Source organism: Cynocephalus volans, chromosome 15, assembly GCF_027409185.1.
Source record: "Cynocephalus volans isolate mCynVol1 chromosome 15, mCynVol1.pri, whole genome shotgun sequence".
In the NCBI taxonomy this organism is placed as follows: Eukaryota; Metazoa; Chordata; class Mammalia; order Dermoptera; family Cynocephalidae; genus Cynocephalus; species Cynocephalus volans.
In genome coordinates, this window is record NC_084474.1 from 3,928,663 (window position 1) to 3,955,056 (window position 26,394).

The following is a 26,394-nucleotide window of genomic DNA, read 5'->3' on the forward strand; positions in this document are numbered from 1 at the left end:
ACAGGTTCATCAATATAAATTACCATGTCCTAAATATCATGCACACCTGTTAACATACTCTGTATCATGAGGGGCTTTAATAATCTGGACACGATAGCCACCCCCCCTGGATTTCACTCAGGTCTCTTAGTGTCGATCTCCTCTGAGCCTTCAGGCCTGTTGGTCTCGCTGGTTTCGCTGGTCGCCAATGGGCACTAGCCTCTGAGCTCTGGTAGTTCTAATAATACAAAAAAAGCATAGAGTAGACATCCAAGATACAAGAATTACACTTCCAGCCTAGAAGTAGCATATAACCAAGGGTGAAGTTCAGGTCAAGCTGAATTTCTCACTTAAGTAAACATGTCTATGTGAAGAGAGGGTGACTCAGGTCTCGCTTCTCCACAGAGATGAGTCCGCAGCAGACAGCATGGTCACTTCCACATCTTACTCTTCTGACAAGTTAGTAACTCACAAAGTGACAGCTGTCTACAGCAAGATCAGCCATAGAAGACCAAATGACTCAAGGCTTCGGTTCTTGTTTCCAAAAATACCAACACTTAACACAAGTCCATGGCCAGATTTTAGTACTTTCAGTTGAAAGCATTTTCATAGCTGAACTGAACAAAACAAACTGAAAAATCTAATAATTCCCATCACTTTGGGATACTCTAAAGGTAGAATTATTACGTTATCTGTTGTAAAATACTCAGATAATGGTATGTGCCATCGAACATAATTAATCATCCTATCCTATCTTCTAGCCTTCTGATGTATAGAGGGTGAAAGCTGAACTCAGTTAATTAAGATGTTTACTTTCACCAGTGAGAAACCTGTAAGAAGTGTTTCAATGAAGAAACCTATACATAATGCCAGAAGATTTTACGATTTCATTAATTTAAAATTCACAATTTTCTTCTATTAACTCTGGCCTCCTATTCCTTATGATTTCAAGTATTGGCATCTCAAGAGATGTATAATTTATACATGCTACATGTAGAAATGAAAACAATAATAACATTGTAATACAATTCCATCTCTATAACTCTAATTAGAAAGTTTGGTACTTAAGAAAAAATGTAAGTCAATCTTACTGTATTTTGTCCGCTCAAGAAAATCATTACCTACATAGAGATGAATCTGAATTGTAGTCTAAGAATTGTCCCATGGAAAGAAATTAATTCAATAACCATTAGTCTAAAGTAGGATGATTCATTTCTATACTTAGGTGAAGTTCTCAAAATGCCCATGTCTATGATCCATTTACACAAAGAAAGGAAAGATTAAAATTAAAGACAATAAATAAAATTTTGATACAGGCACATTCTTGAACAAGACTACCATTTAGCCTTTTTCTTTGACTATACTCAAATCTTTTCCTACACAAACATTATATATATATAGTGTGTGTGTGTGTGTGTGTGTGTGTGTGTGTGTGTGTGTGTGTGTGTGTGTGTGTGTGTGTGTGTGTGTTGTCCTAAGCTGTAAGCATTGACAAATACTGGTTTTCATTTAGCCCTAAGGACAATTCCCTCAAGTAAATTATATGGACTCTAATAAATATGAGGACCTGCCCAGCACTGAGAAATATGAGCTTTTCATCAAAGATGCCCATGACATAAAAACACATGAATTTCTTTATGGAAAGGCCACATCTCTCTTTGCTTATTCTTATCCAGAAAATCATTAGGAAACTCATTTTAATCAACCTGCCTAATGCTATGTTGGCCACATTGTATCAGAAAATTGATTTTGTTAAAAAAAAAAAAAAGGAAAATTCATGGATCATTGTCTATTCTGCAACTAATAAATAGCAAGATAATTTTTAAATATCGTCACAGCGTTTCAGAAGAGCTAGAACCTGAGGAGAAAAAAAAGGAATTGGGAATATCATGAATTGCCTAGATTTTCCACTTGTGAGATCCATGCCTGGCCCTCCTGGCCCCAGACCTCCTGAGCTTTTCAGTAGCCTCTTGGCTACAGAAGCAGGTATTGGGTTTTACCATTACCCAGAAAAATACTTAAATTTACCAGCCCGTAGCTTTCCTTATGAGGCTAAAACATTCTAAGAGCACTTTTCTGCCTTCCTTAAAAATACAAGCTGCCTTCTTACTTCCCTTAGTCCAAATCTTCATTTAGAAAAACTAGGGGCTGAATTTTGTTTAACTATGCACTCGCAAAACTTAACGGTTTGGTCCTTAGGGCAGGGGGACCAAGAATGTGATGGAATTCAGAAGCGAACCCTGTGGACCAAACAAGTAAGGGCAGTGATAGTATGAGAACAGTACTGATGGTATTCCCTTCTTTTTGAAAGCATCTTTCTCTAGAAACGTTGACAGAACTGTACAGATATCATTGAAAAGCTATTTGGCAATGAGAATTATGGAAGAATGGGATTGTGCTCAGAGTGTTCCAGTCATCTATGCTGCTGCACAACAAACCATCCCAAACAAAGGGGCTTAAAACAACCCCAACATTTATTTTGCTCACAAACCTGCCCTGGGGGCAGGACTGGGCAGGGCAGCCGGTGTCTGCCCCTCCACGTCAGCTGAGAGCATCACCTGAAGGCGCGTTCAGCTCCGACCCCCGGAGGACGCAGGGGCTGGGCCGCGGGGGCTCCACCCCGGCACCGCGTCCCACGTGCGCTCTCCCGCGGGCGGCCGGCTCGGTCGGCTCGGTCGGCTCGCGGCTCCCGGGGACGCGGCCGGGGAGGAAGGAAAGCACGGCCTCTCTAGGTCACAGAGATCTTCCCAGATTTCAAAGGCACTAGCCGAGACCCCTCGGTGGAGGAGTGCAAGTCGCATGGTAAACAGGGCGTGTGGGCTGAGGTCAAGCACACGTGCACGGCTGAAACCGCTGGACTGCCTGCAGGCTGTGTGTCCTGTGCGACAGCTCACGTCCCCTCCTTCGGGGCGTGCATCTCGAGGTACCTCACGGCCGTCGGCGTGTTCTGTTGCAGCCTTGGCGACGTGGCTGTCGTCGGGCGGAAGCAGCACGCCGTCGAGAGGCAGCCCTTGCCAGTCAGTCAGCGGGGCACGCGAGGTCCGCAGCCCTCGTACGGCGGCGAGGGAGGCGTCCGCGACCCGGGGAAGAAAGACTGGCGCCACACCAAGAGGAGGAAGCTTTCCCGAACAGCTGGAAGAGGCGACCGTCGCGGGAGCCCGGGCACAGGTGGGCCACGCGGGGAGCTCCTGAACCGTCCGCCCCGCCAGCCCCCGCGGCGCCCCCTGCCGGCCGCCCCGGCAGCGCCACCCATCCGCCCGCGGCGCCTCCAGGCGGATGGAGCTGGGAGCGAGGCCGCCGCGCGGACAGTTCTCTCCTCCCGGTGGGCGGGGCTAGTGAGGCCGCCGGCCTTTTCCCCGGGCCATGATTGGTCGGCGCCGCTGAGCGCGGTGACGTATGCGTGGCGGAAGGCCTCGCTGTGGCGCGCGGGAGCCAGGCCGTGGGCTGGTGCGTGCCGGAGCCCCGCCTCCGTTGTTCCCCGCGCTGGCCGCCGCAGCGGTGGTCTGCACCCCGCCCGAGTGAGGTCCGAGCGGACTCAGGGTGCGTGTGTCGGGAGAGGGCTGGCTCTGCGTTTGAGGCACCGGGGAAGGAGAGGAGGGGAAGGAATGTGCCTCAGTTTCCCCGAGGCTCCGGGGCCTTGCCCCGGCTCCGCCAGCCGCCTTCCTAAGCTTTCGAGCCGCTGCGTGGTTTGGGGCCGCTGGGCCTCCTGGCGGTGGAAATCGGATGTCGATGAGTCCTCCCGCAGTTCTGAGTGCGGCACGTGCTGCGCGCGGGAGGGCCAGGCGCGGAGCAGATGCGACCGCAGCCGACACAGCCCGGGGAAAAGACAAGGGATGACCACGGCGGGGTGTGGTGGGTGCTCGGTCGAAGCAGTTATAGGGGCGTCCCGCTTGAGGAACCCGTACCTGCCCTAAGCCTTGGAGGAAGAGGGGAAGCCCTGGAAAGCTAGCCTGTGGGGTCTCTAGCCACGGCCCCTGGGCCTCTGTAACCGCGGTAAACCTTTTCCTTCTCCAGATACATTGTTGCCTGTTCTTGCAAATACAGTAAAACACATTGCAGAGTATTGCTGCTTTTACTCTCCTTAGGTTTCTGGTGTCAGAGAAGATGACAGAGGAACTGGATCTCCTGGGACAGGACTCGGATGGGGGTAGCGAGGAGATGGTCCTAACTCCTGCAGAGCTCATCGCAAGGCTGGAGCAGGTAAGCATCCCAAGTAGAATCCCTTTGCTCCAATCTTAGCCTTTTTATTTAGTCCAGCTGTGCAAAGGTCAGGGATCAGAAAATGAGGAAATGGAATTCAAGGTCTCTTTCATAGAACAGAGACTGAATCTTACCTTCTACGCAGAAGTAGGAAGTAGGGAGGCATAATCTGTTAGAAACCTCAGAGTATCAAACAGAAGCCTTCGGTGCGGCCAGTAAGGGACAGCTGTGGGCAGGTTTAGTAGAACAGTTCACAGAGCACAGATCTACTTGGTGTTTGCAGGGATGGTAGAGGTGTGGAGACTTTGTAAATTCTGTACCTTAGCCTGTTGAAATATCTGCTGTTTCCCTGGAGAATGCCCGGGTTAGCAAGAAAGTGCTGAAACATCTTTAAGGGAAAACTGGTCCTATTTTTCCTTTTCCTCCCATATTATTTTCTTGAGTCAGCTGTTCTGCGTATTTCCACTGCTTGTCTAAAGTTTCTGAGATATTTCTCCTTTTAGTTGTAATAGCTACGATTTATTGAGTATTTACTGTATGCCAGTAACTGCTCAGTTCTTTGCAGTTGTCTTCTCGTGAAGCTCTGTTAATTTGGGAGTTCAAACCATCTGGACTTAAATCCCTCCATCTGTTATGTGACCTTAAATTAAATAAGATACATAGTTTGTCTCAAGCCTTTCCTTGACTATAAAATGGAGATAACAACAGTGGCTTCTTCACAGAATTGTGAGGATTAAATGAGATAATATATGCAAAGTGCTCAGCATGTTGTCTGATACATGATAAGCACTCACTAAATGTTAGCTGTTGGTAGTAATAATTCTTACCCTATTGGGCACTTTCAATTTACAGATGCTGAAACTGATGATTAGAGATGTAAAGTTATTTGCCACATGTGGCAAAAAGGACACACGTAGCAGCAGAGCCAGGATATGAACTCAGGTTTCTTTGACTCCAAAACATGTGCTCTTAATCTATTACACCTGCTGCCTTATTCTTGTCTTTTCCCTTTAACTGCCCCTTTCCAGAACTCTCTCGTGTTTGCTGCTTTAGCATTCTTCATTCTTCCCTGCCGTACATGCTATCATGAATGACAAAACTGAAGAAAGATAATTTTTAAATTATATTTTATGTGGTAGTCCTTACTATTTAGCGGTGATTCTTAATCTGTTTTTATATCACTGTATTAGTCCGTTTGCATTGCTTATAACAAAATACTTCAAACTGGGTAATTTATAAAGAGAAACAAAATTTATTGCTTACAGTTTCTGAGGCTGGGAAGTCCAAAGTCCATCTGGTGGCGACAGTAACCCAAGGGTCTCACATTGCAAGATAGTAGATGCACAGACAGCAGAGAGAGAGACAGACTCTCCTTTTAAAGCCCTCAGAACCACACCCCTGACCACCGTTATTAATCCATTCACTACTACATGGTCCTACAATCCAATCACCTCTTCAAGGCTCCACCTTTCAGTTACCATAATAGGATTTCCTACCCTTTTAACAGTCACAATGGGGGCTAAGTTTCTAATACATAAAACTTGGGGGACACAATTCAAGCTTCAGGAAGTTTTGGGGTGACATAATTCAGTCCACTACAATCACAGGCTTTTTGAGAAGCTGGTGAAAACTCTGGCCCTTCTTCCCAGATTTATGTACCCATGCAGAATTTTGTATATGATTTCAGGGAGTCACAGATACCCTGCGGTCTACCCACAGACGTGGTTGGTGGAACCAGCTTAAGAACTCCTGCTTCATTAGGAAAGGATTCATTAAATAAAAATCATAAAGGAAAAAACTGATATATTCAACTACATTAAAATTAAGAAATTCTGTTTGTACCCCTCAAGAGTAAAAACACAAACCACCAAACTGGGAGACAATATTTGCAAAATATGTAACTGACAGACGATTATTATCCGCAGTACATAAACAAGCTTTACAGACTGCCAGTAGAAAAAGGAAGTTTAAACAGGCATCTCCCAGGAGAGGAAATCAAGATAACCAATAAGCATATGAGGAAGATGTTCATAGAACTTTTTAGCAATCAGGAAGATGGAAATTAAAATCACGGTGAGGTATCATTTCATCCCTATCAGATTGGCAGGAATGAACAAGGTGCAGTGTGAGGTATGGCAAGAATGTAGAGCAATTCGCACACCTATGTTGTGGTGGGGTATAAATAAGTACAATCACTTTGGGAAATAATATGTTATTATATAGGAAAGTTGAAAGTGCACATATTTTGTGGCCCAGTAATTCTACTCCCAGGTATATACCTAGAGAAAACTTTGAGTACTCCAGGAGACATGCACAGTATGTTCATAGCATTGCTTGCAATAATTAAAAGTGGCAATAACCCAGATATCCATCAACAATAAAACGGATTTTTAAAATTATGGCATATACAGAGTGGGCAGAAAACAGCAGTGAAGACCAGTAAGAGATCCTGCAACAGCACGGATAACAGGAGGATAATGTGCAGTAATAACAATAAAGTACAAGTTGCCAAAGAAACAATTCATGTAAAGTTCGAATATGCAAAACTTGTTCAAAGCAGAGATTGCCACTTTGGGTGACATGGCATCCTGGTGTGCTGCAAATTCTTGCAATGTCGACCCCTCCACCCTGTGGGATAGCCCGGAGCCTCTTCCGGGCATCATCAGGGGGTCTGTGGAAGGCAGCCTGAGGACAGTGGGTTCTGACAGCACAGCCTCAGCTTGGCAGCAGGTGAGCACAAGCTATATCTCATGGCTGATGCTCTCGCAGTGCCCTGAGTGCAGCCAAGGGGGTGATCCACCACCTGAACAGATAAAACCAGACACAGGCTCTTCTGCCACATGGCACAGCTGAAGACACAGCCAGACAGGGCCACTGATGTATACAGTACAGGACACTTTTAAATGCCTGTGAAAAATGTTGTAAAAGCTATTACCTACAGTGCGTGGCTTCCCAGTTTAGTGAGTGTTTTGGTTTGCTAGTGCTGCATAACAGTACCTCAGATTGGGTGGCTTAAACAATAGGATTTTTTTTTTTCTCAGTTCTGGAGGCTGAGATCAAGGTACCAGCATGGTTGGTTTCTTCTGAGGCCTCTTTACTGGACCTGTAGATGGTTGTCTTCCTGTGTCTTCACATGGTCCTCCCTCTTGTCTGTGTCTGTTAAAATTGCCTGGTCTTAGAAGGACACCATCATAATGGATTAGGGCCTATCCTAATGACCTCATTTTAACTTAATTACCTCTTTAAAGACCCTATCTCCAAATATAGTCACATTCTGAGGTACTGGGAGTCAGCACTTCAACGTAGAGATTCTTGGAGAGGAACACAATTCAGCTCACAGCAATGATGAACAAATTGTCATTAAAAATTTTGATCAGGAAGCCCGTGTACCCATTTTAAGCATAGAACCTGATTTTTATTTGTTTTCTGTTTGTTTGTTTGGTTGGTTTTTGGGGGCAGCTGGCCAGTACAGGGATCAAACCCCGGACCTTGGTGTTATCAACACAATGCTCTAACCAACTGAGCTAACCAGCCGACCCCTGATTACTTTTTAAAACACCGTGGATTTAAACACAAGTTTCTCACTAAAACTTTTGAAAAAATTTTATTTCAAAGTTTTGTACAGGGCCAAGCCCGTGGGGCACTCGGGAGAGTGCGGCGCTCGGAGCGCAGCGACTGCGCTCCCGCCGCGGGTTCGGAGCCTATATAGGAATGGCCGGTGCACTCACTGGCTGAGTGCCAGTCACGAAAAAGACAAAAAAAAAAAAAAAAAAGTTTTGTACAGATGTCTCCCCTAATGTTTTATATTTTATCATAATTTCATAATGTGAATGAAAGATCTTTCCAAATCTCCATTTTACCCCAGTGTACCACATAAGCACTGTCACTTTCTTTGAGCATCCTGTCATGAGAAGGCTGGGAAACACTGTGTAAAGTATAAACAAATGCTGTCAAACTGTAGAGAAAATCGAACCCTTGATGCAGGCTAATGAAACCCTCTGAGGAGGTAGGAACACAGAGACTTTTACAGTAACGGTAATAAGTAAAGCTGTGTGCACACAGGTGTTTATGTCACTGTTCTTCATGTTTTATAAACAGTTTTGTACCTGTTTAATATTTAATGAAATAATTTAAAAAGAAAAACTCCCTTTTATAAGTCCCCAGAAAATTTGATCTTTCCTCATTTATTATGCAGGTTGTCTTTCTGGTTAATTTTATATATCTGCAATACTGTTACAGAAGCTCAAGCACTTGGAAAGCATTTGTGATAGTAGCAATGCCCAGTATTTCATAATGTGTCTTGATGGTGATAACAGGAGAAGCAGAGACTCAAGGACATCAGAAAAAATAAGTTGATCCTGATTGGCATGTAATTCTGAGCTATGCTAAAACTAAATTTCCTGTAATTGAAAGATAAGTATAGCTTTCTATAATCACATGGGTATTTCAGTTCTCTAAGCCTTGGTAATCTCTAAAATGTACAGAGCAGCTGGGACTGAGTCACAAATTAGCCTCTTGCTCCAAAACTGTTTGATAGATGAGTACCCATTTCTATTATGACCCTTTATACTGTGGGGCCGTTGGTAAATTACTCAATCTGTGTTTTTTCATCAATAAGAAAGGATAACTATCCACCTCCTCTCAGATATTATAGTGAAGAATGGAAAAGTACTTGTACTGCGCTCCGAGCGTCAGGAATGAATGAAGAGACGTGTAGATTCGTAGTGTTCCTTCGTCTCAGCGTGGGAGCCGGTGCTCCCCGGTGGGAAGTAGCTGCTGAAGAGGTAGAAATGTGCTAATGCTACTTGGTGAAAGGGACTGTTGAGCGCCAGGTGGTGAATATAGGATTGTGAGCACAACTCCCCACTAAAAGACACAGAAAAGCCATCATCAAACATAGTTTGTCTTCAAAGGGTTCCCAGTATTTCTGACTGGGAGGCAAACAGTTTCCTTTGCCTGAGATATCTGTGGCTTTCATGGGGTGTGTATTGATACACAGGGGTTTTTTTGTTCCATTGTGAGTGATGCTCATTTTTTTTATGGCATTTTTTTTCAGGCCTGGATGAATGAAAAGTTTGCCCCTGAGCTACTGGAAAGCAAGTCTGAAATTATAGAATGTGTCATTGAGCAGCTAGATCACATGGTAAGCGTTGCTGGTCCCAGGGTTACAAAGGAAGAGAAAGTCAAAAGCATGTGGTCCACGTGGTGACAGGCCGGGGTCTGATAGAAAATCTGTTCTGTTTGGCTCAGCCCAGTATTTTTTTTTTTTTTTTTTTTTAATATTGAATTAGTTCTCTACATTTACAAAGCCTGAAAGTTCCTATAAATATCTAGATATCAGTTTCCCATGAAAAGTGTACATTCCTGGCCCCACTTTTCTGCATAAGAACAGCTGACCAGAGCAGGGCAAGGGCTACCACCTTTCAGTGTGCTGTCCTCTTCCTGCAGTCCCTAACTACCCGCCTTTTCTACAGACCTTACCTGCCTGGCCCCTGTAGACATTTGAGTTTGTGGTCCTCGGCTTGGATGAGCTGGGCTTAAATCATTATCACCTTTAGAGTTGCTTTAAAATGTTGGTATTTTACAGTTTCTCAATGGGTGTTTTAACATGGCTTTTTAGACATATTACACATTTCTTCTGTGTTATGTTATCTCCTTTACAATTAGATTGGAGTTCTGGGCTCTTCTGGCTGACTGTGTTAAGATTCTATTCAAATGGTCATTTCCTGACATAAATGAGTATTGTTGGAACTTTATACAGTGAGGCCATAGTCCTATATTATTTGTGTAATTAAAAAATTTTTTAAAAATTAGAACTCTGTGTATGTTGTATGTGATGAGTTTTTTGTTTTCCTTGTACTGAAACATCATCTTTGGGTCCTCAGTGTTGCCAGTGATGATGGTCCTTTGTCCTTGAATATCGTGTTTATAAACTTTAGTTTCTCTCTTAATAGGAAGAAAATGTCAGGAGAGCCAAAAAGGGGGACCTGAAGGTCAGCATTCATCGAATGGAGATGGAGAGGATCCGCTATGTCCTTAACAGCTACTTGCGGTGTCGACTCCTGAAGGTTTGACATGGAGATAGCTGTGGGCATTAAGGCCATGGAGTCTGTAGGATGGACTGCATGTCCTGGGGAAGAGTCGGGCTGCGGCATGGGAGGGTCCAGGGCCTAAAGATGCTGCTGAGAACCCACTAACAGTATAGCTGAAGACTAAGGAGGACAAGAGATTGTTCTGGGGGAGTACAGGTAGAATGTGTGATCCACACCTCCCGGGATACCATGCACATTTTTAGTCTTTATCTGCTATGTGAACAGTGTCCTCTGGAGTTACAATGTGGCAGAGCTGAGGGTAGAGTTGTTGGCGTTAGTGCAGTAGGAAGTACCGACTAGATGAGAACTAGCTTTAAAAATTATTTTGCATCTGCCAGATGGACCATATCAGTGTCAACTGGACCATGGGAGCTTGACATTCTACTATAGCTCTGTGGCCTACTAACTTATAAAAATGAAATTGTTAAACATTCTTATTTTGTATGATGCCTGTGTTAACCCTGGAAAATTCTTACTTCCTTCAAGTTTCTTCTCATTTAGTTCCGTTCGTCGTCTTAGTTATTACAGATAACATACATTCTCCTTTCTACAGAGAGTGCTTCTGATATCTGAAGACAGCTCCTAAGTCTCACCTAAAACTTCTCTCAGCTAAGCGTTTCAACCATTTGAATCCATTTACTGTCCTCATCTCTTCACTAAAAAGGTTCTGGTTTGTGAACATCCTTCTTAAGTTATACCACCTGGAACTAAATACAATATTCCCCCTTGTAGTTTGGCCACTTTTGTGAAAAATAGGAGGATCGCTCCCCTTATTCTGGGTATTCACCTGGTATTCAACTGGTAATAATGCCTCTTGGTATCACATTAGCATATTTGACTCACCATTGACTCAAACCTTCTGAAGTTTTTAAGTTATAATTACCCCATCCAGTCACCATCCTGTGTTTGTATGGCTTAGTTTTTGACCACTAAGTGAAGGGCTTGATACTTATCCCTTTTAAACTTTGTCTTATTAAATTGGTCCATTTCCCTGGTCTATGGTTCCTGATCTTGTTACCTAATATATTAGCTATCTTTTTAACACTATATATTAAGCAATTTTGATAAGTATGTCGTCAAAAGTCTTATCTGATTCCTCAGTATGACTGAGTCACTGATAAGAGTATATCACAAGGGCCGGCCTGTGGCTCACTTGGGAGAGTGTGGTACTGGTAACACCAAGGCCACGGGTTCGGATCCCTATATAGGGATGACCGGTTAGCTCACTTGGGAGAGCGTGGTGCTGACAACACCAAGTCAAGGGTTAAGATCCCCTTACTGGTCATCTTCCAAAAAAAAAAAAAGTATATCACAAATACTTCCCTATTGATTGACATCGATTCATTGGATCAATATTCTTTGTTCAACTATTTGTGAATCTCCCAGTCTATGTTATTGCTCACGCCCAGGTTCACAGTTTGTTCACAAGGCTTCACAAAGACGTTGTCACATGTCTTTAAAAAGATAGAGGTAGCCCTGGTGTGATTCCGTCCTATGCAGCTGTTCTTCAGAGCAGCAGTCATTTGTCTCCATCCGCCTTCTCTCCCACCTCAGTGCATGCCACCACCCCACGGAAGATTCGATGGACATGGACATAAGCCTCCCAAGGCCCCAGAACTGTCTTTTCTGTTGTGAAGTAAAGGCCAACAAAGATGATCACTTTAAAGTGGATAATGATGAAAATGAGCACCAGTCGTCTTTGAGAATGGTCAGCCTAGGGGCTGGTGCAAAGGATGGACTGTGCAATGTTGAAGCAGAGGCAGTGAATTATGAGGGCAGTGCAGTTAAAGTAATACTGGCAGCTCTGAAAATGTCTGCACTGCCTGTGGTTTCCCTTGGGGGCTTTGAGATGACACCACCTGTGGTCTTACTGTTGAAATGTGGCTCAGGGCCTGTGCATATCAGTGGACAGCACTTAGTAGCTGTGGAGAAAGATGCAGAATCAGAAGGTGGAGAGGAGGAGGAAGTGAAAGTCTTAAGTATGTCTGGAAAGCGATCTGCCCTGGAAGTGGTAGCAAGCTTCCACAGGAAAAGGTAAAACTGGCTGCTGATGAAGATGATAATGATGACTTTGATGAGAAGGAAACTGAAGAAAAAGCTCCAGTGAAGAAATCTGTACAAGATACTCCAGCCAAAAATGGACAAAAATCAAACCAGAATGGAAAAGACTCAAAACTGTCAATACCAGGATGAAAAGGTCAAGAATCCTTCAGAAAAAAGGAAAAACTCCTAAAACACCAAAAGGACCTAGTTCTGTGGAAGACATTAAAGCAGAAATGCAAGCAACTATAGAAAAAGGTGGTTCCTCTCCCAGAGTGGAAGCCAGCTTCATGAGTCGTGTGAAGAATTGCTTCCGGATGGCTGACCGGAGGCTGCTGAGGACCTCTGGCAGTGGAGGAAGTCTCTTTAAGAGAGCTGTTTAAACAGTTTATTAAAATTTTCCGTCCTATTTCGTTTCCATATCAGTTGATATTTGGCTGTCCTTTTTATAATGCAGAATAAGAATTTTGATAAATGTTGTCCAGGTTCCATTGCCAAGAATGGGTTGTCCGAAAAGCCTGTTTAGTTTTTAAGATGGAACTCCACCCTTTGCTTGGTTTTAAGCATGCATGGAATGTTATGATAGGCCATAGTAGTAGTGGTGGTCAGACATGGAGATGGTGGGGAGACAAAAATGTACATGTGAAATAAACAGTGTTTTAATTTTTCAAAAAAAGAGAGAGGGAGAGACAGTATTCCTGTCCACCCGACTTCCAGGTTTTCTTTGACTTCACAGGACATCTTTTAAAATTATCTATTCTAATATAGTGCCGCATGTCCCGTATGAAGTCCACAAGTCCGTATTTGAAGATTCACCACCTTCTTTCCAGTTTCAAAAATTAGGATATTTGCCTATCCCCAGTCTTTCATACCTCTTCTGAATTTAGTGATTCTTTCAAGATTATGAAACTACCTATATTTTTAGTACACTAAGTAATATAGTAACTGTAGCAATTTACATATAACAGGAGGAAGTACTTCGTAAACTTAAGCTCCATAAAAATGTTGATTTATCCATAATTGGTCTAAGCCAAAAGACTTAAACTTCTTTCGGACAGTTGAGTGCTGCTTCACCCTGGCCTTCATCGCTTCCTTAGACAGAGATAGTAGCACTAACTCCAGACAGTAGGCCAGGCCTTTCCTGGTTCCTGACAACACACCCTGCAGTGTATTGAATTATATCCCCCCAAAACTCACTGAAGCTTGAATTGTGTCCCCAAGTTTTATGTATTAGAAATTTAGCCCCCACTGTGACTGTTAAGAGGGTGGGAAATCCTATGATGGTAATTGAAAGGTGGGGCCTTGAAGAGGTGATTGGACCATGCAGTAGTGGATGGATTAAAAATGGTGGTCAGGCGTGTGGTTCTGAGGGCTTTAAGAAAAGAGGAGAGTCTGTCTTTCTCTCTCTCTGCTCTCTCTGCTTCCACCATCTTGCAATGTGAGACCCTTGGGTCATTGTCACCACCACCAGGTGGACTTTGGACTTCCCAGCCTCAGAAACTGTAAGCAATAAATTTCATTTTTCTTTATAAATCACGCAGTTCCTTGTATTTTGTTATAAGCAATGCAAATGGACTAATATAGAGCACTGGTACTAGAGAAATGGGGTGTTGCTTATAACAAATACTTGAAAATGTGAAAATGGCTTTGGAACTGGGTGTTAGGCAAAGGTTGGAAGAGTTTGGAGAACCCAGATGAGGACAAAAAGATGAGGGAAAGTTTGGAGTGTCTTAGAGACTGGTTACATGGTGGCGAGCAGAATGCTGATGGAAAATATGGACTGTAAAGACCTCTAAGGAGGTCTCAGATAGAAATAAGAAGTTTATTGGAAACTGGGGCAAAGATCACCCTTGTTGTGAACTGATGAGCTTGGCTACATTGTGTGTGTGCCCTAGGACTTTGGAAGTTTGAACTTAAGAGCTGTGAACCAAAATTTTTGGCGGAAGAAATTTCTAAGCAGCAAAGCATTAAGGAAGCTGCATGGCTGCTTGCAACAGCCTACGCTGAGTTATGGCAGCAAAGGCATGACATAAAGCCAGAATATAAAATGGAAGCAGAGGATAAACATTTGGAAAATTTGCAGCCTGGTCGTGTGGTAGAGAAGCAGAGAGCATTTTCAGAAGAAAAATTCAGTGGTGCTAAGAAGATTAACACAAAAGAATGGGATTATCAAGAGAAGGGGGAAAATGTCCAGAAGGCATTGCAGAAGCCTCAGTGGTCAACCCTTCCATTTCAGTCCCAAAGGCCTAGGGACATGGGATGGTCTCGGGAAACAGGCCCGAGGCACCCTCCACAGGCTCACTGCCCAGGACCACCTCGGGAAGCTGCTTTCTGCACCCCTTCTACTCCAGCCTTTGCTAAATTGGCCCCAGGGATGGATTGACCTGCAGCTTTGAAAGACACAAGCCAGAAGCCTTGTTGGAGTCCACAAGGTGCTAGGTCTGCAGGCTCACAGAATGCTAGAGCTATGAAGGCTTGGGAGCCTCCACCCCGATTTCAAAGGATGTATGGAGACGTCCAGGGGCCCAGGAAGAGATCTGTCCCAGGAGTGGAGTCACCACATAGAGCCTTTGCCAGAGCAATGCCAAGCAGAAATGTGGGGTCAGAGTTGCAGCAGAGAAACCCCATGCCTAGTGGAGCCATGCGAGTGGGACCACCCTGGAGACCCCAGCCCTGTGGAGCTACCAGAATAGAACACTAGTCTGAGAGCTAAAGCATCAACTGAGACCAGGAAAGCCATAGAAGTTGAGCTGCCTGAGGACTTGGAGACCAACCCACACATCAGCATGCAGAGGACGTGCAACATGAACTCAAGGTATATGATTTACATGATTCGCCAGCTTTGAGATTTAATGCCTGCCCTGCTGGGTTTTGGACTTGTTTGGGACCTGTTACCCCTTTCTTTTGGCCTGTTCTTTTCTCAGTGGGAATACGTACCTTATGTTTGTCCCACCATTGTGTCTTGCAAGTAGATAACTTGTATTGATTTCACAGATGGGACTTTGGACTTTTGACTTGAAACAAGTTGAGGCTTTGGGGATGAAATGAAAGTATTTGCATATGAAAAGACAGGAGTTTTGCGGGGCCAGGGGCAGAATGTAGTGGATTGAATTATGTATGTCTCCCCAAAACTCACTGAAGCTTGAATTGTGTCCCCCAAGTTTTATGTATTAGAAACTTAGCCCCCTGTTAAGAGAGTGTGAAATCCTATTATGGTAATTGAAAGGTGAGGCCTTAAAGAGATGATTGGATTATAGGACCCTGCAGTAGTAAATGGGTTATTGGTAGTCAAGGGTGTGGTTCTGAAGGCTTTAAAAGAAGAGGAGATTCTGTCTTTCTCTCTGCTCTCTCTGCTTCCACCATCTTGCAATGTGAGACCACTGGGTCACTGTCATCACTAACAGATGGACTTTGGACTTCCCAGCCTCAGAAACTGTAAGCAATAAATTTCATTTTCTTTATAAATCACCAGTTTCAAGTATTTTGTTATAAGTGACAGAAACAGACTAATAAAAAGCTTGTTTTGTTTGCGGGATTTTTTTGTTTGTTTTTGTTTGCAGTTCTTAACATTTTTTCTAAGGCTCACCTCATTCTGGGCTTTATCCTTTCTGGTTTTATTCTTTTTTTTTTTCCTTTGTTTTTATCTTTTTTCTGGTTTTATTCTTATAATTAAATGTCATTATTATATCTGCTTGTGTATTCTGTGTGCATCTTTCCAGCTTTTGTGTATATTTCAGTTCACAGAATACCCTGTACAGTTACATAAAAATGTTAAATGATATCTCTGCTCTGCCTCTTCAATATCATCTACAATTATATTTCAGATTTTCTTCTATGAAAGCCTCTCATCCCTTTTAAACTGTCTTCCTTTTTAGAGTCTTCATCTTTTCTCTGAATTCTTTGAAACATACCTTTTTGAAGTCCAGAGTGTAGGTCTTATCAGAATGAATCTTGGCCATGGAGACTTGCCATTTTTAAAGTCGATTTTAGATTAACCTCAACCTCTTTCAGACAACAAGTATGCTTGACACTTAGATCTTGACAGATGTTTTCTATTCATCCCTACAGATAGAGAAGTTTTTCCCTCATGTCCTTGAGAAGGAGAAAACACGCCCTGAGGGGGAGCCTTCCAGCCTTTCTGCAGAAGAGTTTGCCTTTGCCAAAGAGTGAGCAAGCAGCAGGGTTGGGACTGCCTTTTTTTCCCAGCTTGTGAGCATGAGCTTTGGTGGGATATCCATGAAGCCCGTCTCTGAGCTGCATCCACTGTTGTCTGTCTGTAGCCCAGGTGACTCCAACCAGTCATGTATGCCCCAGCAACTTGAATTTGTGTATTTCAGGTACATGGCTAACATACAGACCTATCTTAAGAATGTTGCCTTAAAGCATATGCCTCCAAACTTACAGAAGGTGGACCTCTTGAGGTCAGGTAAGAGAGCATTCTCCTTCCAGAGATCCTCAGGGGCCATAGTTCACACCCCAGGTACCTTTAGGTGCCTAGAATAGGATCTTCATCTTCACTCTTTTTTCTCAGATATGGAAAAATAAGTATGTAGATAAGTAGAAAAGAGAAAAGGGGAAGGATTCTGGTTAGAAGCCAGGAAAAAAATCATTAAATACAGACACAAAGGTAGCCGTTTCAGCATTACGCTCGTGTTCTTCAGGTTAGGGTGAACTCATCACTGCCGTTAGAAACGTGGACTCACTCGCGTGTTCGGTCATTCATCCATCCAGCAGCCATCTGCTGAGCACCTGTGGTGCGCAGGGCTCTTTTGAACACTGAAGACACGGAGGTCACGCCAACCCCGCTCTGCTCTCGAGGGCTGGCAGTCTTTTCCTCATGGTCCTGAACACGCAGGGACTGTCTAGCCCCAGGGAGGATTTAAACAGGAGGCAGGGAACTTACAGTGAGTCCCTGTTGCTTCCACGAGGGGCTGCTACCCTCTTTGTGGTGAGGAGTTTGTCCAGGTGCAGAAGGGAGCAGGACCGAGCATGTGGGAGGAGGAGGGCGGCAGCTGGGGAGGGCAGCTTGCCAAAGCCCTGCCCCTGCACCAGCCCCCCAGGCTGAGGAGTTGAGGAAAGGGAGTTACGGTGGGAACTACTAGCCTTGGACTGAACTGGGGGCCTCTGGCTTATGGGTTAAAGTTTATATTTCTCAGCTTTTCATACTTTTTTCATATCTGAGCAAGACCTTGTCAGGCAAAATGCCAGACCTAATTAAACAGTTCTCCAGGAGACTGGAACCCGCCTTGTTCTCAAGCTAAGCTTGTTGTGCCAAGACTATGAGCTCAAGCACAACTGAGCCCTGGAAATTCATCTCTGCCCTAGCCCATGCTGGGGGCTGGGGACCACAGTGCAACCCTGTGGCAGTGGCAAGTGTCTTAGTCCCTTCCAGCCACTCACAGATCTGGAGGCTGGTAAGTCCAAGATGCAGGCACAAGCAGATTCAGTGTCTGGCAAGGACCTGTTGCACACAGATGGCATCTTCTGTGTACCCACATAGTAGAAGGGATAAACAGCTCCTTCAGGCCTCTTGTGTAAGGTCACTAAGCCCATTCTGTGTGTTCTAGTCTCCTTTCATAAGGTTACCAGTCAGGTTGGTTGAGGGCCCACACTAATGGCCTCATTTTAACTTAGTTACTTCTTTAAAAGCCCTGTCTCCAAACACAGTTCTTTCTGAAGTATTGGGAGTTAGGCCTTCAACATATGAATGTGGGGGACACAAGTTGGCCCATAACACCAGGAACAAGCCAGACCTATGCCACATTTGCAGAGCCCTGAACTGGTCCTTTTTTTTTTTTTTTTTTATTGAATCAAAATTGATTATGCATATTTGGGGGGTTCAATATTGAGATATGTTGATCAAATCAATATTACTAGCATATATTGTTACAAATCATATTTATTCTTTATGCCCCGTGTCCAATCTCTCCCCATCCCCCTCTGCCTCCCCCCCCCATTACCCTAGGTTTCTTCTCTCCTTCTGAAAGAGTAATGGTTACTCTGTTGATTTGTTGCCTAGATGATCTGTCCGATGCTGAGAGGTGTGATCAGCTCCCCCAGTATTATCATAGAACAGATGCTTCTTCTGTCACTCTGAAATGGGTTTTATGGAGAGAGACATTCTCTTCTTTATCTCTGCTGGTGACTCTCCTTGCATTAATGCATTCCAGTGGCTGGGGGACCATCTGCATGATGGTTGTGGCGTCTAGCCACTTTCCTGGCAGCCATGGTTATTGTGGTGGCTGTGGTGGGCCACCCACATGGAGATTATCTTTTTGGGGGATTTTTTGGTTTGGTTTGGTTTGGTTTTTTAAAAGATGACCGGTAAGGGGGTCTTAAACCCTTGACTTTGTGTTGTCAGCACCATGCTCTCCCGAGTGAGCTAACAGGCCATCCCTATATAGGGATCCAAACCCGTGGCCTTGATGTTATCAGCACCACGCTCTCCCAAGTGAGCAACGGGCCAGCCCTAGAGGTGATGTTTTTGGCATGCTCCTTGGTGCTGGTGGTGTGCCTGGTTGCGGAGAGTGTCTGGTCCCCAGATCCAGACCTCAGGTTCCCCGGTGGGCCCCGAGGTGCTGGCACAGTGTGCCTGTTTGTGGGAGGGGGTTCCAGTCCTTGGTTCCATTCCTTGGATCCCAAGGTGGACCAGAGGCTTTGGCACAGTGTGCCTGTTTGTGGGAGGGGGGTCTGGTCCCTGGCTCCATACTCTGGGTCCCTGGGCAGGCCCCGAGGCACTGGCACAGTGTTCCTGGTTGTGGGAGGGGGGTCCGGTTCCCTTCTCCATGTCTTGGGTCCCCAAGCAGGCCCTGAGGTGCTGGTGCAATGTGCCTGTTTGTGGGAGGGAGGTTCGGTCTTTCTCTATGCCTCGGGCAGGCCCCAAGGCGCTGGCATGGTGTGCCTGGTTGTGGGAGGGGGGGGGGTCTGGTCCCCTTCTCCATGCCTCATGTCCCCTAGTGAGCCCCAAAGCGCTGGTGGTGTGCCTGGGCCAGAACTAATTTTTTGTCCTTTGCTTCTAACACGGGAACTTCCTGTGGGAACCAGTACTTGAGCTGTGTGGTTGAGCTAAGTTGCTGCTTTGCTACTGTTTCCCTGGGGAAGGCTTTTTGTGCAGCTCAGGGTTTAATGGTTGACCTTATAGGTACTTCCAGCTCTCCAGAGACTTAGTGCACCTGGGCTGTGTAGAAACTCTGATCTGGGCTTGAGTTTTTTCATCAAACTGCACCCCATGCAATTCTGCATTCCCGACCAATGTCCTCTAAATGGTCCTGTGCTGATTGAGGTGTGGATCAGCTGTCCTTGCTGTGTCCCAGTGTTCCCCTGGTGGACCTGTCTCCCCCACTGCCCATGCTCCAAACACTTCCCATGAGATGGGCCCTGTGCCGGTCCCTTGTGATGACTCACCAGCCTCTGAATGGCTCCCTTTCTCAGCTGTTCTGGCTCCTCATTCCTGTGTGGGTCCACGGGAGCCCTATTAGTGGTCTTGCTGTCCTGGGGGCCTCCAAGGCCCTCTTCTTCTCTGCCGCCTCCAAGTAACTCCATCTGAAGGGTGCAGCTGTGTCTTCTGCCGGCTCCTGCTCCATGTGCGCATCAGCTCGAGTCTTAAAGCACCCGCAGCCCGAAATGCTCAGAGCAGCTTTTTCTTTCTCTCATCATAGTTTCTCCCGCCTTCATGAACTCCGTAGGTCTCTCCTCCTCTTTCCCTGAGCTCCAGCAGCCCCAGCTTGGCCGATGTTACATTTTTTTGGTTGTAAATTGGTTGATTTGTGGGAGAGAGTGATGCTGGGGACCGTCTATTCCGCCATCTTGACCAGAGCTCTGAACTGGTCATTTTGCTGAGCCTGCCCAAGGGGAACAAAAGGCCCAGCTCAAGGTCACACACCCCCCAGTCAGCTAGTCTAGTCTCACCAGTGCTGCCTTACCCAGTGGGCTACATCAGCTCAGTCCTGCTGAGGGGCGTGCAGGTCAATTCCAGGGGCTGGGCAGGCTGTTGTCCCAGCACTTCTACCTGACACTGGTGGACACCCCTAAAACACTCGCTTCTCCTGAGTCCCTTCCAAGGACAAGAGAGCCAGACTCCTGGGATTGGAAGCTGCATAGTGGAACTAGCCTGCCCTGATGAAATTAGGGTCTTCCTTACCCAGATGCTTTGAGTCGCCTAAGACTTCTGGAGCAATGTAGACCCCAGTGGCAAGGTAGGGGAAGGTGTCTGGAATCACAAGCTGCTCGTGGGGCCAAATGACTGGTGAAATTGGAGATTTGGGGTTTTTTGTTGTTGTTAGGCCCAGAGCTCTTTAGCAGCCCAGGGGACCCTCCTTAGACCTTTAGAGCAAGTTGTGCTGAACTGCTTTGAGGGAGCCAAGGGCAATATGAACCCCAAGAGCTGCAAGGTATGCAGTAGGTTGTCTGGACCTGCAGTTGATGGAGTCTCAGGTTCAAGCAGGACTCCAGGAGATGAGCTGTCAAGGAGCAGGCCGACCTAGAGTTACTAACTTGACATGTTGGCTAGTGGTAGGAGAAGAAGGGTGGCTGTAGTTTCTTAATCTGTAATTGACCAGTGGGGGACCACTTACCAGTTAAAACCTGTATTCCTTAGTCTGACCTTCAAGATTATCACCATATGACCCAATCTTCCTAATATTCTCTCCTCCTAGGCCCTTACGTTAAAATATTTCCTAGCCAGATTTATACACTGTCCTTCTGAAGCTTCATGCATGTTTCTGCTTCAACCCCTGTTATTCTGCCCCCCAGGCTGACTTCTGCCCCTTCCTGCAGAGCCCACATCTCCTGCTTTCTCCGCACGTTGTTGAGTGCATGCACCTCTGATGTGGGCTCAGCAGATGCTGCTGGCTCTCCCCCTCATCTAGGGACTGGGGGTGGTGGCTGTTGTGCCCACCACAGTGTGGAGCAGGATCCCCGCACGTTGTGAGTGCTCGTCGCTTGTCGGACCAGTGGCCTCTGTGAGGAGCCAGATCTCTCCTTATGTCACCTCCCAAGTGCTTGTTACCAGTAATCCCAGCAGCTTTCCCATGTTGCCCTTGTTTGCTGAGCATTTTCCAATTATGTTACTGTTTTTCTGGCAGTTCCCAAACCGGATCTAGATTCCTATGTGTTTCTGAGAGTGAAAGAACGACAAGAAAACATACTGGTGGAACCAGAAACAGATGAGCAGCGGTGAGTGACGTGTCTCTCACAGTGGGAAGTACTCCTCCCAGTGGAGAACCAGCTAAGCTCTGCAGATAAATCTTTGTCCTGCTCTTTCAGGGACTATGTGATTGACTTGGAGGAGGGCTCGCAGCACTTGATCCGATATAAAACCATTGCACCTCTGGTTGCTTCTGGAGCAGTACAGCTAATTTAAAACTGAAAGTAAACAAGCATGAAGACATGGATCACTTTGTGCCTACGGACAATAATGAAGTAGTCCTCTAGACTACTTTCCTGAGAAGTCAGGCTTTTCTCAGCAGTGCTGTGGATCACTCCGGCAGGATTCCTAATATTGCCATGTGTGCTCCTAACTTGCTGCCGCTTTAGCCAGATCAGCAGATGGGCCATTGCTGTTTATCCCGCATACTAGGCAAATAAATGGAGAGTGTGCACCTTTCCTTTGTGGTACTTTTTGAACTAGAGAAGTAAGGTAGAGGTCGTTTGTAAAAAGGCATTTAGCCCCAACCTGGTAGCAGTGGGGGATTTCATTTAGCCTTCCTGACAGGAAGGCTGTAAATGGGTTAAAGAAAACAGCTATGGCCTTGCTCTGTAGCACATCGCTAGACTGTATGACCCAACCTTTTGGAACGTCTAATATTGGACTTAAAACCAATTTCTGTCATTCTTAACTGAAAATCACAACTAAACCAATAAACCATTGTTAAATTTCAGTTTTGTGGCAGAAGGAGTCTCTGGACAGTTCTCAGCTTGTAGTCTAATGAAGCATGTTCTCCCTGCTGTTGACCTGCAGCCCTCCTGAGTCTCAGGCAGCTCGCCAAGCCGGTCCCCAGGCCATCTGGCCATCCTTGACCAGGACTGTTCGCAGAGCAACATGAACTGTCCTATGTTGTGACCTCAGTAGCAGCCTGTCTCTTTAAGGCTCTTTACTTCCTCAAGGGAAATGGATGAAGTTAACCTAATGTGAATGGAGTCTCAGTGATACCTGAAGGAAGGATGTATAGACAGTGAATGAATTATCTATTATTCCTTGAAATATGATAAAAAGCAACCTAAACTCTAGTTTTTTCCTGAGGAAAAGTCAGCAGATTTTCATTTACATAATTTAGGCTGTACAGTAATCAGTATAATACTGCTGTCATTTTCAAAAGAAGGTTTTATTGGTTAATCAAAGTATTTGATATTCAAGTAGTACCTTATTTTTTCCAGAGTGTTTTTACCGTCTTTACCTGTCCATTAAACAAGTAAGTATTGAGCATACAGTTCAAGGAACTGGGGCTACAATCCAGGATATGACAGTCACTGTTCCTGCTCAGATAGTGTGATAAGTGCCTTGCAGAGAATTAGAACAGGAGGACTTACCAGAGAGTGGCTACATTGGGTGGTCTGAGAGGATCTCACTGAAGATAGAACATTTAGGCTGAGATCTGAATAACAAGAAGGAGCTGGGCTGGCAGAGATCAAAAGGAAAGGCATCCAGGCAGGGAGGACAGCTTGTGCAAAGGCCCTGAAGCAGAAACAAGCTCTGCTTGTGGTCAGTGTAGCCATAATGCAGGGGGTTGGTTAGAGCATGGTGATGACAACACAGAGGTCAAGGGTTCAGATCCCCGTACTGGCCAGCCACCAAAAAAAAAGATAAAATGCAGTGGGCCAAATAGAAAGTGGTGCTGGGCCCAGATCCCATCCCATTTGGTCCTCCTGGCAATTCTGAGAGGTAGGCAGGGCTGGTCGTAGGTAATTGGTGGGAGACAAAGCAGATATTTATTTAGTGGTGAGTATGAGATCAGAACCCAAGTCTCCTTCCTGCTGGTCAAGCTCACCATTGTCTCCATGTGTCTCTGTTGCGCTGCCGAGCAGCCAGGAGAAGAACCTGGGCTATTACCTAGAATGGTGCTTTTTTTTTTTTTTAACCACCTGGAGATCTTGTGAAGATGTAGATTCTGTTTTGGGAGGTCAGGGCAGGGTCTAACCCTAGAGGTCTCAGGTGTGCATTTGCTGCTGGCCTGGGGACCACACTTTGGCAGGGCTCCACACTTTCATGTCTCCAGTGCACACCAGGCTGCACAGAGGAGTTCAGTGCTCTACTGAAGCCACAGTGAATTGCTCCATTTCCTAAGTTACTGCTTCAAAACAAAACTGTTTTACAGATGCCATTTTTAAATAAAGGGGAGGTTGAACTTCAAAACCAAGTAGAAAGGGTAATTATGTGACTTAGCTGATGTTGATTATAACTGTCTCAGTTTATGGTATTTGCTTTATTGCTAAAAACTTACCACTGGAAGCATGACAGAACAATTTTACCAAATAATCACATCATCCTTTATCATGAGCTTGTCCCTAGCAAGGCAGCTACTCCTGAGAAGTGCCTACATGTCCATGTGTGGGTTTTTCCCAGCATTAGTAATGTATCAGCTGTGACCTTGCAGCAAGACTCCCGCTGTGTTTACTCTGCCTGTGCCCCCAGTGGTCAGTGGGGCTTTATAGCCACCCTGGATGCATCAAACTTCCCTCTATCGTGTACAAGAGTTAACCATAAAGTTTGCAGAGTGAATTTTTAAGTAAACACATTATATATCTGTTCTTCATAGAATGTTCTTTAAGTAATTTATCTTGGGAAGCTAAACATTCCAAACATTTGGAATTCTTCAAGAATTGATTTTTTTAAATGTATCTAATCAACTAGCTGTGAAGCACTCATATTGTCCAAAAAAGCTTCATTTTTTAAAAAGCCAAACCAGTATTCTGTACTTATTTAATAGATTTGGTTTCAAATAACTTGGCTGTTTCCAAAAAAATTGGATATTCCTTCCATGGCTGAAAAATAACTAAAAAGCGTTCTCGAAGAAATGTACTGTAGATTCTGAAGGCAATAGTAGTAATATTTAATGTTTATCAAGTGTTTACTGTGAATGGGGGAGTTCTGTGCTTTAAGTAGATTAACTCATAAATCTTCACAACAACCCTATGCAAGGAAAAATTTGAGATTTTTGAATGGGCAAGAGACTACCCAATATGATTTTAATGGAATGCTTGATAACTGTAGGGTGTGTACCCATGGCTTTGAATAGGTTATTTTATAACTCTATAGAGGTCGAAGTTGATTTCTAGAAAACTTATAATGTGAATATTTCCTGTCTTGTTATGCTAATGATTCCTGTCCATGGTAATGCAAATGAATCTTGACCTGTTGAAAATAAAGTCAAATCCCTGTTTGAACAGGTTTAACACTTTTCTGGTTCTCTCACTGAATACTAAGTTAAATAAGATGTTTGGCACATGTTCATTTGTAGCTGTAGGAGAGTCAATAGTACCTACCAAATAAGTGTTTAATTTTTTATATGATAATATAGTAGGTAATATTGATTTCCTCATTTCATAGATGAGAAAACAGACTCATCTGCTGAAGGCCATGTAGCTGCTGAATAGAGAAGGTGTGAGTGCGTCCAGAGTCCCCAAGGCCATCCTCTTAATCACCTTGTCAGTGTTCTTTCTCTCTTCAAAGGAAAGAAGACCCAAAAATGTTTTCAGCAATGACAGCTTCATCTTTTAAAAAAAACAAAAAAAGGCCGGCCCGTGGCTCACTCGGTAGAGTGCGGTGCTGATAACACCAAGGCTACGGGTTCGGATCCTATATAGGGATGGCCGGTTTGCTCACTGGCTGAGCGTGGTGCTGACAACACCAAGCCAAGGGTTGAGATCCCCTTACCGGTCATCTTTTTAAAAAAAAAACAACAAAAAGAAAAAAAAAAAAAAAGCATGGACTTTTTTTAAAGACCCAGTGATGTACCCAGTTTGGGGCATGTGGCCACCTCTTGAACCAATCACTGTGACTAAGATTAGTTCAGCCAGAGTGAGAGATAGGATATGTTACCAGAATGCAAATGGAGAAAGGGTTGTACAGAGAGAGATAATAGCCACTACAGCACTAAGTACTGCTTGCATTTTCTATGAGGTTGGATCTAATAGGAATGGCTATCATCACCTGTTTCCTCCAGTGACCCAAGATCTCAATGGACTAGATTTCCCCCACCCTAGCATTTATGGGAACTGGGTAACTACAATTCCCAAGCAGTTGTGCCATCATTGGACAACTTGTAAGCCTGTTGGGGGATCGCCTTTTGCCCACTTCCTGTACCCTTCCTTGGACCATCAGGCCATATCACTCTCACTGGACTTCACTAAGTGGCTCCTTGACTGTGGAACAAAGAAAATTAGTAATGCATAACAACCTAGCTTCATCTTTATTTTTTATTATAGTAAAATTTTTTTATTATTGCTGTGGGTTGAATGTCCCCCCAAAGCTCATTGAAACAATCCCCATTGTAACAGGGTTAAGAGGGTGGGAAATCCTATTATGGTAATTGAAAGTAGGGCCTTTCAGAGGTGATTAGATTGTGAGCACCATGCCCTAGTGAATGGCTGAATCCATTGGTGGTTTAATGGATGGTCATGGGCATGGTTCTGATGGCTTTATGAGAGAGTGAGTGAGAAGCTTAGCTCTCTCTTGCTCAGGACATTTGCCATGTGACACCTTGTGTAGCTGTAAAGTCTCCACCAACAAGGCCCTCACCAGATATGTTTCCTGGACTTTGGGCTTCCCAGCCTCCAAAACAGTAAGAAATAAATTTCATTTTCTTACAAATTACCCAGTTTTCAGGTATTTTGTTATAAGTAACAATGACAGACTAATATGGTAAATGATTATAAAATATTTCAAACATGTTGAAAATGTTAACACAGAAAAGATAACATAGTTTTGGGGAGTTTTTTGGTTTTTTAAACCTAACAGTACATCCTGGAGATCTTTCCGTTTTCATGCACAGATAGTGTCCTGGTCTCTTTTTCAGTTACGTAGAAGCTCATTGCCTGAGTATACCACAGTTTACTTACCCTAGAGATGACTATGTAGACTGTTTCC

At 44.7% G+C, this 26,394-nt stretch overlaps 1 protein-coding gene and 1 pseudogene across 3 annotated transcripts; both read left to right on the plus strand.

The window, feature by feature from the left end:
• The first annotated feature begins 3,394 nt into the window (after positions 1 to 3,394).
• On the plus strand, positions 3,395 to 24,660 carry GINS4 (GINS complex subunit 4). Of its 3 annotated transcripts, none has more exons than XM_063079463.1 (8): positions 3,395 to 3,519; positions 4,065 to 4,179; positions 9,236 to 9,322; positions 10,134 to 10,247; positions 16,380 to 16,477; positions 16,649 to 16,737; positions 21,395 to 21,485; positions 21,576 to 24,660. In XM_063079463.1, the coding sequence occupies exons 2-8, from the start codon at positions 4,084 to 4,086 to the stop codon at positions 21,670 to 21,672; spliced, it is 672 nt and encodes a 223-aa protein (XP_062935533.1). In that variant the 5' UTR covers positions 3,395 to 3,519; positions 4,065 to 4,083; the 3' UTR covers positions 21,673 to 24,660. The 3 variants fall into 3 exon arrangements, with proteins under 3 accessions (XP_062935533.1, XP_062935535.1, XP_062935536.1); XM_063079465.1 differs by having other exon boundaries at positions 3,395 to 3,502; XM_063079466.1 differs by having other exon boundaries at positions 21,551 to 21,630.
• Positions 10,255 to 12,746, plus strand: LOC134364123 (nucleophosmin-like; annotated as a pseudogene).
• Positions 24,661 to 26,394: the final 1,734 nt, after the last annotated feature.

Coding starts and splice junctions, on each gene's coding strand:
- GINS4 (XM_063079463.1), top strand. CDS start 4,084: ATGACAGAGGAACTGGATCTCCTGGGACAGGACTCGGATGGGGGTAGC. Junction 16,738..21,394: donor GGTGGACCTCTTGAGGTCAG/GTAAGAGAGCAT, acceptor TTTTTCTGGCAG/TTCCCAAACCGGATCTAGAT. Junction 21,486..21,575: donor CCAGAAACAGATGAGCAGCG/GTGAGTGACGTG, acceptor CTGCTCTTTCAG/GGACTATGTGATTGACTTGG.